This window comes from Melanerpes formicivorus, unplaced genomic scaffold (genome assembly GCF_026170545.1).
Source record: "Melanerpes formicivorus ecotype bairdi unplaced genomic scaffold, bMelFor1.0.p_v2 SCAF_30, whole genome shotgun sequence".
NCBI lineage: Eukaryota > Metazoa > Chordata > Aves > Piciformes > Picidae > Melanerpes > Melanerpes formicivorus.
In genome coordinates, this window is record NW_027142382.1 from 2,922,865 (window position 1) to 2,936,510 (window position 13,646).

The window sequence follows — 13,646 nt, forward strand, 5'->3', positions numbered from 1 at the left end:
CACCATGTAATAACATGCAGACTGGTCAAAAGACTGGAAGCACTAAAAATTATTGAATTTGTGGAAAGGTTGATTTTAAAGTTTATGTCTTTAGCACTAATGATACAGAGATTCAGCACTGATATAAAGAGAGAAAATGTAAGGAAATTTAGGAAGAAATCAGGTTGATTTGAGTTTAAACCTAACTGCAAAATAAAAGGTCCATGCCCTGAGGCTCTATACAATATATATTCTCAAACTTTTAGGCTCAAGGTGAGGAGAAAGTTCTTCACGGAGAGAGTCATTCGTTATTGGAAAGAGCTGCCCAGGGAGGTGGTGGAGTCACTGTCCCTGGAGGCGTTCAAGAGGGGATTGGAAGTGGCACTTGGTGCCATGGTCTAGTCATGAGGTCTGTGGTGACAAGTTGGACTCAATGATCCTTGAGGTCTCTTCCAACCTTGGTGATACTGTCATAACCTCAGATTTAACATGAGTTTTCCCTTAAAGGATGCTAAAATCTTTCATTAAGCCTAAATTCTCCATCTTTGTATCACAGCTAAGCAGCTTTCCACATCAATAATGCCACTAGTGTTTAAAGCCATTGCTCAAAACACTGAGAAAACCTAAATCTTGCATTTGTATATGGTCAGAGATGATGCACCAGCAACACCTTATAATTCCACAGCTGCAGTTTTTCCATACAATTAATTTTTTATATACCACAATTTCTGTTCTTTCATTAAAAAAAAAAAAAATCATTAAAAATGCCAACAACTCTGCCAAAACCACTTGTCATTTCTCTACAAAAAGCTGAAGTAATAAGCTTTGACAGGTGTGACTTGCTCTCTCTATCTCAATCAAAGGCATTCACAGGCTTCATTATTACACAGCTGTGTATTCTGTCTTTTTTTTCCCAAGATGCTGGAATTTGTAACTTTCTAGTAGATTAAAAAAGAAAAAAAAATAGCCATTTTGAGTCACTACAACTCCTGCACCTTGCTTTACCTGCTTTCCTTGCCAGACCACACATGATGCTGCTGCTAGCACATGAATTATCCTGCCTGGAATAACACGGTAATGGTTAAGGAACAAAGGTGAGGGAGAATAGGTTTAGGCTGGATCTTACAAAGAAGTTCTTCAGTATAAGGGTGGTGATACTCTGGAATAAGTTGCCCAGGGAGGTTGTGGATGCCTCCTCCCTGGGGGTGTTCAAGGCCAGGAGGGATGGACACCTTGAGCAGCCAAGTCTAGGTGAGAGGCATCCCTGCCCATGGTTGGAGTAAATAGAATAGAGTAGAATAGAGTAGAATAGAATAGAATAGAATAGAATAGAATAGAATAGAATAGAATAGAATAGAATAGACCAGACCAGGTTGGAAGAGACCTTCAAGATCATCACGTCCCACCTATCATCCAACCCACCTAATCAACTAACCCATGTAACCAAGCACCCTGTCAAGTCTCCTCCTGAACACCGCCAGTGATGGCGATTCCACCACCTCCCCGGGCAGCACATTCCAATGGGCAATCACTCTCTCTGTGTAAAACTTCCTCCTGACCTCCAGCCTGAACTTCCCCTGGCGCAGCCTGAGACTGTGTCCTCTTGTTCTGGTGCTGGCTGCCTGGGAGAAGAGACCATCATCTGTTTACAACCCCCCTTCAGGCAGTTGTAGAGAGCAATAAGGTCACCCCTGAGTCTCCTCCTCTCCAGGCTAAGCAGTCCCAGCTCCCTCAGCCTCTCCTCATAGGGCTTGTGTTCCAAGCCCCTCACCAACTTCGTTGCCCTTCTCTGGACTCGTTCCAGCAAGTCAACGTCCTTCCTAAACTGAGGAGCCCAGAACTGGATACAGTACTCGAGGTGTGGCCTAACCAGTGCAGATGATCTCTAAGGTCCCTTGCAGTCTAAGCCATTCTATGATTCTATGAAATATTTAAGGCAACCATATGCTGCCCATTTCTTTGGCACAAAACCAAAAGAATGAGGTGCTGCTCACCATTATCTGCACGAGCAGGTTACAGAAAGAGGAATGGTCAGCAAAGGTAGGCTTCTTGGGCAGAATGATTTAAAAAACCAAAAATAATCACTCAATGAATCAATCAACAAATAATACTATTAGTAATTGCTATCTCTCTGGATAGGGATGAGGGAACTACAACAGATAGCTATGGAGTTTTGGGGTCGGGTTTTGTTGGGTGGGTAATTTTGGGCTTTGGACTGAGAACCTTTCCTAGACCATCATTCACCTGGCTAAATCTCCTTAGACTGCAATGGAAAACAAACTAAAGATTAAAGTTATACCAAAACAGAAGAGGAAGCAGCATACAGCCTGTATCCAAATATATTATTAAGAAGTATTTTCTAGCTCACCCATTTCTAGTTTACATTTTGCATACTGCTTTCACTTACAGCTCTGACTTTCACAGCCAAGAAAAGCACAGTTAACCTCCAGAGAGCTGGAGAAACCTGTCACCTCTAATACCTTCTGAAAGAGGAAGGCACAACATTCAAGACTAAATTACCTGGAATTAATAATTCAAGTAGTTTTATTAAATTTTAAAGGCTATTAAAATAATTTTGTGCTTTTGTGATTCTTTTAATCAATGTTTCTGAACTATTTTGGTTTACTTTTTCCTTTGTTCTAGCATCTACTTTTTTAGCAATAACATCAATATAGTGGGGTTCTGTTGCATTGTAAAGTAGTGTTGTCAGTAATGACTGCAACAGCAGCAGGAAGTTATAGCAGAACCAGAAGGCAGACAGAAAAGAATGTGACTCAATGGGATACAGAAGGCTTGGAGCAGCTGGGAGGTGAGCTGGTAAGAGCAGCTCTCCAGAAAACTGTGATGAGATCAGAGAAACAGCTGTTCAAATGCAGAGGCAGGAAACAGTGCTTGCAACCATGAAATCTGAATAGGAGAAGTTTCCTTTTTTCAAGACTGGAGAGTCAAGAAAAAGAAAGAAGAAATTTGGTGAGAAAATGGGGAAATGTAGATGAAGTAGAATGATAAAGAAGTTGGATTCAATGGGAAATAGTTTATCAGTCTCTACTGAGAGTATCTGATCACAGTAAGATATTCTGGTACCTGGAGCACTTTCTTAACAGAACTATGCTTTTTATTAGTCTTCTAATATACAGTTGAATAAAGGGAAAAGCTAAAGCATCCTAGGGGATACGTATATTTCCAGATGCTTCCTTCAGTCATGCCATACTGGCAACACATTTTGTTTTCAAAGTTAACTTCATTTAACATTAGTCAATCCTATTGTTGCCAGTACTGCACTAACTCTCAGTAATGTTAACAGTGTGTTGCAAGTTGTTAAGTGTATTTGGGCATGTCTTGCCTAGCAATAAGTAAACTACCTCCACGACAGGCAGGCCATTATACACATGGAGCAGAAGGAAACCAATGGTTTCACAGTGCGCCTACTCATCACCAAGGGCAAAGGGAGACTGTGAGCACATGAACAGAAGGGGAAACTAAACCAAAACCATCTTATTGAAGCAGCACTTTAGTTGGTAATGAGGTATAAGGTGCCCCAGGAAAATTTCTCTTTTGAAGTTCTCTTTTTCCATTACTTCTGGAGGAAGTTGTACTCCAAAACAAAATTATTCTCAACACTGCCAAAATACTTGGACCCAGAGTTTGAAAATTTAAAAAAGGATGACATCACAAAAACCTACAGAGAAACCTGTAATCAACAGATGCAGTTCATTCTACATTTTCTTTTTTTTTAAGAAGTCACAAAACATACCCAGTAAAATATAAGAACTACTTTTTCTTCCAAACTTATATCAAAAACAAAGCAAACTGTCAACTGGTATAACCTTGTCTTCAGTTAGGTTGCCATACGTAGTGGTTTGAGCCTCAACTGGAGTTTAAGAGCTCAGATGGAAAAGGGAGAGAAAGGACAAAAAGGGGTAGGGGAAATGAGAAGGAGGTAAATCTACCAAAAAATAATATGGAGTTGGTTTGGAAGTAGAAGTAAATTATTTTTAACAAAATATATATATAGCAGTAACAGGGAGGATTTACAAGGGTAAGGAATAAGGATGAATAGGAAAATATACAAAGCCAAATTTGCATGGCCTCGTATTTCCCTTGATGTATTGGATTTCAGTCCTTTAGAGATGCATGGATGCAGCAGGGAGATCAGGCCCAACCACACCGCAGAACCAGGAGGCTAGCAGCGGTTGTTGGCCCTTTCAGATAGGCAAGGCAGCAGCAAAGAGAGCAAATGGCCACAGCGTCTTCCTTTTTATAGGCTTGCTGAACAGGAAAGGGGAATGGAATAGAGCGCCTTCCACCCAGGGACCCCTTCTCCAGGGAGGGGGAAACCACGTTCCTCTCTGTTCACCTGGATCAGGTTTCTTTTGTCCCCTGGGGAAGCAGGGCTCTCCCAGCCCTCTCCCAGAATGGGTGTAGCCCAGCACAGGATACCACAAGGATAAAATAACAGTTGGAGATGCTCATTAAATTGAGTGGGCCAGAACTGGACACAGGGCTCAAGGTGTGGCCTAACCAGTGCTGAGTACAGGGGCAGAATGTCTTCTCTGCTTCTGTTGGCCACACTATTTCTGATGCAGGCCAGGATGCCATTTGCCTTCTTGGCCACCTGGGCACACTGCTGGCTCATGTTCAGCCTACTGTCAACCAGCACCCCCAGGTCCCTTTCTGCCTGGTTGCTCTCCAGCCACTCTGATCCCAGCCTGTAGCACTGCAGCATGGGGTTGTTGTGACCAAAGTGCAGCACCTGGCACTTGGACTTGTCCATCATGTGGGATTCTGCCCATCTCTCCAGCCTGTCTACGTCCCTCTGGAGAGCCCTTCTACCCTCTAGCAGATCAGCACCTGCTCCCAACTTGGTGTTGTCTGCAAACTTACAAACCTTCAATTAGAATGAAAAATTTGAAATGCTGCTGCATTTTAAGATGATTTTAAGATGAAAAAGTTTCTTTAAGGGAATGCTGTTACGGTAGGTTGCTTTTGTAATTGAAATAAACATCTCTGAGGATTTCATTGGTAAAACAAAAATCAAAACTAATTAAATTTTGAAGCTTGGCTGTAAGAAAAGCAATAATCTATACCTACACCTCAAAAAGTTGAAATACATCTTTTCCCCATTTTTGATACATAAGGGAAGTTTCCCTTTCTACATTCCAATTTCATCATTTTCAGGGGGAAAAAAACCCTATATTCTTTGTATTAGTTCTTGTGCCACTGGTTTGAATTTGACACTCAACAAGAGGCAGCCACTCTGAATACTGTAATAATTACTAAGAGCCTTAACACTGGTCTTAGTGGGGCCAGAATTTCATCTATGTAGTAATAATTTGCTGTTAGAATATGATTTTACTATGGATAAATGCAATTATCTAACAGACAACTTGTCTCCTTGGGACAGAATGCAGCAATTCTGGTAATGCTTGTCCAAACTTTTCTAAGGAGTCTTCAACAATGGAGATATCTTTTCAGGTAATTTATTCCAATATTTGATTCTTCGCTACAAGGAGTTTTTATATCTAATCTAATCCAGTGAACTATGGAAGTTTGTTTGTTGGGTTTTTTTTTACACAATCTGGACCTTCTGGACTTCTGAAAATTCCCATTACTTTCTTACACACTCTATTCCAACAGAAATTTTCTCAATTCTTTCTTTAACTATGTCATCCCAAATGGGAAAATACATACTTTATTCCTGTTTATATAGATCTGTATAGAGTCTGCATCTAGCCTTAATTCAACTTGAATTCTATAGTACCATACACATACCTTATTCCAACAGCATTATCAAGTTTTGCATCTCTATTATTGACCCTTCCAAATTCAAATGTCTGTATTTTTCCTTATTGAATGGAACAGGCTGCCCAGAGAGGTTGTAGAGCTCTCTTCTCTGGAGATTTTCAGAGCCAACCTGGCCATGTTCCTGTGTGGCCTGCCCTAGGTGATCCTATTTTGGCAGGAGAGTTAGATCAAATAATTTCTTGAGGTATCTTCCAATCCCTAATTTTCTGTGATTCTGTCCAGTTTGATGATAGGTCACTCATGATATTCTATATGCACTATTTTGCAAACACTCAAGATCTCTCCTTTCCCCTACCATCACCTCCCCTCTGGGCAGGCAAGGAGGAATGGACCCAGGAGGCAGAGATGTTAGTTCTGCTGAGGACAATGTACTGTGGGGATATCAGAGTTCACAAAAGAAAACAGAAATACTGGTGTGTGTAGTAGCAGGGGAACAGGCAAAATGCAAACAGCTGCAACCACAAAACCAGAAAAAGGGACATGCCCCTTCCCAGAAGCAGGGGAAATAAACCACAAAAACCCTGAAACAGGAAACTTTACAAGCTACGGCATATAATTCCAAGTCCCACAAGCCCTGGCCAACACCTTCCTGTCATGGAGGCAGTATGAACAACAATCCAGTGTGCACTATGTCAGTGCTGGGGAGGGAGAAGGGTAGCCCAGTCCCCTCATCCTTTGTCCTTCCTAGTGGATTCAGCCAGCTTGAACCAATACATTATTCACTCTTTATTCTATACCATCTACATCACACTCAGCAGCAATTAACACAACAGACTTCTCCATCCTCCTGCATCACCCCACCAGGTACACCCAGGTCCCTGGGCAAAAGCAGTCCCACGGGTGGGTTTGCCTTTCAGGATTAACTCAGACCTTCCTCCCTAGGATATTCCTCATGTGTACCATGGGAATCTCCTTCTACAGCACGTGGCAGTTTGGACTGGGCAGGGCCAGCTTAATTAGCAGATCCTCTAGTGTTAACCAGCCAAGTGACTGGTACTAGATGTGCATCCCAGCTTTTGGAGGACACTCCAATTGCTCTCAGAATGGTTTTTAGCAGAACATGGTAATGTGTAACTTTCCCAGCAGTGAAATGTGATAGGGGATGTGATATACCCACTCAATGCCATGTTCCTTGGCCCAAGTGTCTATGAGGATGTTTCAGAAATGAGTCCCATTACCTGACTCAATTCTTTCTGGGGTACCATGTAACCATTGTTTTTCAAGGCTACAATGGTTTTCCAAGCGGTGGCATGGGGCACTGAATATGTTTCCAGCCATCCAGTGCTTCTACCATTGTAAGCACATGGTGTTTGCATTGCATTAGCAGGTTTGTGTCAGTGTGGTGTAATCAATCTGCCAGGCTTCCCCATATTTATATTTCAGCCATCATGTCCTCCCACCCCCCATAGCACAGAGGCTTTACCCACTTGGCCTGCTTGACTATAGCACATTTCACATTCACGGGTAAGCTGTGCCATGGTTTGATGACAGATCACCCCTGATATTCTCTATTCACCATTTTGCAGTCAATCACATACTAGTCTAAATCTGACTACCTTGCTTCTGAGAATGTCGCAACAGACAGTGTCAAGATACTGAAAGGCATGACATTTACTGCTTCTCCTCTAATTCAAGACTTGCTATGCCATGGAAGGAAATTAATTGATAAAAAAATGAGCACATTGACTCATGTTCTGCCTGGGTATAAAATATTCAGCAGTGAATGTGCCAGAAATACACACCATCAATCATTTCACAACACCTTGTTTGCACAATCTAAGCTGACAGTAACAAGAGGAAGGATATCACAGTGTTTACCAGACACAGCCTGTAGTATGCAAATTCTACTTGCTTGATGCTTTGAACAAATGAATTCCCTTTTAGTCAATAGCTAAAGTTCCAGAATGGGAGGAAAAGTAAGAAAAGAAGAATACCATTGACCCATCCAAGATGCAGTGCCTCCAACACTCATTTATTTCTTTCAGGAAAAACTGCAGCTAATGCAATAGGTTTACATCCTGTGGAAGTGATCTCCAGGTGCTTGTTCTGAAGCTGGCTCATAGTATCAAAGACTAGATTTTCTTTTCAGTTCATTGTTCTCCAAATACATGGAACCCCCAAACCCTCCATTTCTAAAGCTTTGTTCAACAGCTTTAAATTTAAGTTTTCCTATAGCACTCCCTGTTGAAACCTACTGCAATAAAAGGCAATTTTCCTCATGTAATAACCCATGAAGTCTCACATTAACTTATTTCTCTCAATTCAACCAGAATTCACTCTTTCAACAGAAAACAACTTTGTCAATCGCTGTGACACACAAAACACCTCTACTTTTGCAGTCCCTTGGTTATCTGAGAGTTAAAGCACAGACAGGTAAAAAAGAAAATGCTGCTCGTCAGCTGAATGATTTAATGACTGCACAGTAAGACTTCAATTTAAGTTTATACCTTTTCCATTTTTAAATCATTGAGAAAATATGTTTTCTTTGTGTATGTGAACAATTAAGGAAAGCAGCAACTGAGATACAAAGATTAGAATAGAATTAACCAGGTTGGAAAAGACCTCCAAGATCATCGAGTCCAATCTATCATCCAACACTATCTAATCTACTAAACCATGGCACCAAGCACCCCATCCAGTCTTTTCCTAAACACCTCCAGTGATGGTGATTCCACCACCTCCCTGGGCAGATTATTTCAGAACTTGTTTTCTTAAGAATTGGGTTGCTACTATAGAACTACAGCATGTTCCAAAATGAGCATCTAAGACATCTATGATTTCCTGATCACAGAAATGCCATAAAGCCTTATTTTAATTCACCATAATCAGCACTACCCCATAAACCTACCTCTTTTGGCGTGAAGGACAAGAAGCACTGCAAAGCTGACTTTCCCTTTAAGTTAACCAAATATGAATAAGGCTTTGAAGAACAGCAGTCAACCACTGTCAAGAAAAAATCAGAATTAAATTACAGATGTTATAACACTAAATATCAACTCCTAATAGTTGCAGTACTTCCAAGTGATTTCCAACATAAGGTGTCTACAGATTTGTATGACAAACATTCCTCAAAGTTATGAATTATTATTGTATTTCTCATAAGGATTCTGGAGGTAATTTTGAGAAGTGTTAAATCACCAGCAACTTTCATTAAAGTTATCGACTTGGGAGAACACAATCTTTCAGGAAAATCTCACTGTCATTTACCTTTGAATAAAAGTGTTAGGCAAACATAGTTAATAACAAAAACTAATACTACAAGGAGAAATACAGCTGGCTGAAACTGTTTTTTTTCTGAATGACTTTTAGGTATAATCTACACAACAGGAGTTTACCAGTAAGGCTTGTTTCATTTTTCAAACTTTCACATCCAATTCATGGCACTGGCAGGAGCACAGGTTTCTAACAGATAAGGTAACATTCATCTGACATCAGCATTCATCCTGAAACACCAGGATCAGTATTCATCTACTATTCACCATTTAAACACTGCTGGACCTGACTGGATGTCGTATTACTTGTTTTGAGCACAAATTCTGATCTAGAAATCACGTGCAATGAGTTGATTCCCAGGCTGGCTGTTGCCTGTTATAGTCAATTCTCTTCTAAGATGATTGAATAGGTGCCCTCACCTTCCCTGTAAAGTTCAACACCGGGTAAGAAAACCTTTCTGTTCTTGTCAGATCATCATCCACATATACTTCTACATGAAGATACAACTAAATATTATCATACTGTCTTGCAGAATAAAGAGCCCTGATTTCCTGAGCCTTCAGGGACAAGAGGCAGCGTAGCATAGCTGCAAAATTTTCTTGTGAATAAAGATGTTGGAACAGCAAAGGAGATGCCAAGACTTAAGTAGAAAAGGGATGGGCAACAATGAGTGAAGGATAAGTATCTGCACTGCTTCTATCAAGAAACAAAAGAATAGCAACCTAATTCCACATATCGCCCCAGTGTCATTCTGAGCTGGACATCATGCAGAACAGAGCTCCTGTGATTAACAGGACATGCCTGTACCACTAGGAAAAAAGTCCAGATTCTTACACTGAAGGGCAAAGATTGTCAAAACAATGGGTAAAAGTTTTGGGGCTTTGGTTGATTATTTGTCAACGTGTTTGGGGTTCTTTGGTTGGTTGGGTTTGGAGGGATTTTTTGTTTTGTCTGGTTTTTTCTTTTAGTTCCTTTTTTTTCTTTTTGCATTTATTTTCAACTTACATTTTTCTTTAACATACCTTAATAACTAGAATGGGCAAAGAAAAAGGAAATCAAAGATACTTTTTTAATTAAGGTTTTAAACTAACTAAATAAAAATCAGTCCACAGGCAACTCGACATTTTCCAAATGCTTTTTGGGGGCAAATGTCCCTTTACAGGCAAACCAAAATGTCACATTTTAATTTATATGAAGTAGCACTTTGAAAAATAAGTGGTTTAGTTTTTCTTAGATCAGAATATTGGCATATCAGAAATAGTCTGACAAGACCAAGTGCAGGGTCCTGCATCTGGGTCGAGGCAATCCCAGGCACAAATACAGGCTGGGCAGTGACTGGCTGGAAAGTAGCCCTGAGGAGAGAGACTTGGGGATGCTGGGGGACAAAAAGCTCAACATGAGCTCTCAGTGTGCACTTGCAGCCCGCAAAGCCAATCAGATCCTGGGCTGCATCAGGAGAAGTGTGGCTAGCAGGTCAAGGGAGGTGATTCTCCCCCTCTACTCAGCTCTGGTAAGACCCCACCTGGAGTACTGCGTCCAGTTCTGGAGCCCCTATTACAAGAGGGATCTGGAGGTGCTGGAACAGGTCCAGAGAAGGGCCACAAGGATGATCAGAGGGCTGGAGCACCTCTCCTGTGAGGACAGACTGAAGGAGTTGGGGCTGTTCAGTCTGCAGAAGAGAAGGCTCCGAGCTGACCTCATTGTGGCCTTCCAGTATCTGAAGGGGGCCTACAGGAAGGCTGGGGAAGGACTTCTCAGGATATCAGGTAGTGATAGGACTAGGGGGAATGGAATGAAGCTAGAGGTGGGGAGATTCAGGCTGGATGTGAGGAGGAAGTTCTTCACCATGAGAGTGGTGAAGCCCTGGAATGGGTTGTCCAGGGAGGTGGTTGCGGCCCCATCCCTGGAGGTGTTTAAGAGCAGGCTGGATGAGGCTCTGTCCAGCCTGATCTAGTGTGGGGTGTCCCTGCCCATGGCAGGGGGGTTGGAACTAGATGATCCTTGTGGTCCCTTCCAACCCTGACTGATACTATGATACTATGAAATTTTCTCTTAGCATTATCCATTTAATGAAAATCCTGGTATAGCAAAAGCAAATACCTGAATGGCCATTAGCATTCAACTTGAAGTCTTTATAGTTAGAAAAATCAAACTCCACTCTGGTACATGCTTGTCCTTTGTTCTGCAGCAAAAAGGGAATTGATTTTGTAGAACGGAGATAAACATCACCAAAGTCAAATACATCCTGTAAGTTTAAAGAGAAAGAAAAAAAAGCAAAAAAGAAAAAAGTCCAATGACTGTAAAGTAATTTTTTTTTAATTGAATACTATGTACAAAATAATTGTGCAAAGATTCCCAATTTATAACACAATAACAGACTTGGTAAATCAATTGTCTTGCACAACCCTTAACTTAAAAATCTTTCAGAACATAACATCTAAGAGCTGAGAATTCAGTAGGTAAGTCCAGATACACCATCAGGAATTTCTCTGTCATTCAGCAAACAGATTACTTTTCCCCTTTCTGCACCTTTGCACTAATCTGCAATTACTTTAAAAGAATCCTTTCCCTTTTAACATACGTTTTGCAGATTGTCGAACTCAAAAACTAAAGCTGTCAGCTATCATTTAATACAACTGTTAGATATACATTCAGTTTCCTGTCTCTTCCCAAGTTCTTCAATCATTTTCTCAGGAAGCTAGTATAGCAAAAAGTGAAAAACAGAATCACAGAATTAACCAGGTTGGAAAAGACCTTTGAGATCATCAAGTCCAATCTACTACCTAACACCATCTAATCAACTGAATCATGACACTAAGTGCCACATCCAGTCTTTTTTTAAACAGTTCCAGGGACAGTGACTCCACCACCTTCCAATCACTCTTTCTGTGAAGAATTTTTTCCTAACATCCAGCCTAAACTTCCCCTGGTGCAGCTTAAGACTGTGTCCTCTCCTCTGTCACTGGTTGCCTGGGAGAAGAGACCAACCCCAGCCTGGCTACAACCTCCTTTCAGGTAGTTGTGGAGACCAATAAAGTCTCCCCTGAGCCCTCCTCTTCTCCAGGCTAAACAACCCCTGGTTCCTCAGCCTGTCCTCACAGGGCTTGTGTTCCAGACCCCTCACCAGTCTCCTTCCTCTTCTCTGGACACATTTGAATGTGAAGTAGGGATGAACCACCATGACATCTAGATAAAGCAAAACACTATCCATCTAATCAATTGCTACAATTTCTTCATACTTACCAAGTCGATGTTTATTTCAGGGACCTCTACAAATCCATTAATCCGAAGCACTAATACTCCTGAGTTTCGCACTGCTACCTAAGTGAATGGATGACAGTGTGATTATTGACAAAGTCATTTCAACAATTTTCTTACCAAATCTGTCATAATTACATGAAAAGTTCAAAAATAAAAACAAACAAACAAACAAAAACCTACAAAATCTGCTCCACAGAGTGGAGAGAGACATTCAGCATAATTTGTAATGAAAATATGATGATACCTCTTATAATGCAATACATTATTGTTATGGAAATATAAAGAGGTGAAGAAAATGCCTTCAGTTTCTAGATCATACATATACAGGTTCCAGTGAGATGTTGTTTTAAAAAAGAACAAATTATGCCTCTGTGGCACACTATATATGGGAGAGTCATAGCTGTCAATGAAACAAACAAACAAAAAACAGATTAAGAAATCCAACAACAAACAATTCAGTTTTAGGAAAGGCCACTGTTCTGCAGACAAAAAATATGTTGCAGGAGGTTGTATCACTAGAATAAAGAGTTCTCTTCAGTGGGAGTAAGCTGAATGGATCTATTCAGCAGCTCTGAGGATTGAAAAGTATACTACAGCACTAACTACTTGACAGAGGTGTTAGTACAAAGTAGATACTATTGTTCTTAGCAATCTGTTTTAGAAGAGGGAAAAGATCAAGAGATACTAGGTTTAAGCAAGCATAATGGAAGGCAGCCGCAGAACATGGAGGTGGCAAAGAGCCACCTTATGACAGCATCCTTTTTTTCCCCAATTCTCTTATCTGACCAAGGACAAGTACAGGGATCAGGCATTCAGAAAACAAAACAGTACTAGATGTTTATTGCACTGCTGTTACCACCTCAAATCTATTGGTAAATCCATCTCTGAGATGATCTCAAAAACAAGTCAAGAAATTAAAGACACTGCAGTATTTCAGTCCTACTCCTCTAGAGATCAGAAAGCCTGCAGATATGTTTACATATCTTCTGAAAGCAAGCACATAAGTTTCAACAGCTTGCCAACAATATAATATGAATTGGCTCAAAATGAGAGGCTGTTTTGATACATCAAAGCAAGACTGGGACAAAATAACAGAACAGGTTCCAGCAGCCATTAATTTTTCTTCTTTTTTTTCTTTTTTTTAAATAGTTGAACACTGGAGACAAAATCCAAAAGAAAGGCAAATCTACACACACAAGCACACATCATAACACTCAAAAGACAAAGTTCTTCCAGTTTTGAATACCTCCACTCTTGTATCAAAACTCATTTTTGCATTCAGAGAAAAACAGATTTTGAGAACAGCACAGCCTCCCACAGGTATCACCCCTTCAGAAGGGGTGATCTTCATGCCGGGTAGTGGGTTGGAATCAAGAACCTTCAAAACA

General features: G+C 40.7%; 1 protein-coding gene across 1 annotated transcript in view; it reads right to left on the minus strand.

Moving 5' to 3' along the window:
* Nucleotides 1-13,646, minus strand: part of CFAP47 (cilia and flagella associated protein 47) — a 299,349-nt gene that overhangs the window by 261,360 nt on the left and 24,343 nt on the right. Inside the window, exons 18-21 of the mRNA XM_068155062.1 lie at nucleotides 13,505-13,636; nucleotides 12,241-12,318; nucleotides 11,098-11,242; nucleotides 8,633-8,727 (exon numbers count right to left, since the gene is read on the minus strand). Of these exons, the coding sequence (XP_068011163.1) occupies nucleotides 8,633-8,727; nucleotides 11,098-11,242; nucleotides 12,241-12,318; nucleotides 13,505-13,636 (450 nt within the window). The remainder of the gene's footprint in view (nucleotides 1-8,632; nucleotides 8,728-11,097; nucleotides 11,243-12,240; nucleotides 12,319-13,504; nucleotides 13,637-13,646) is intronic.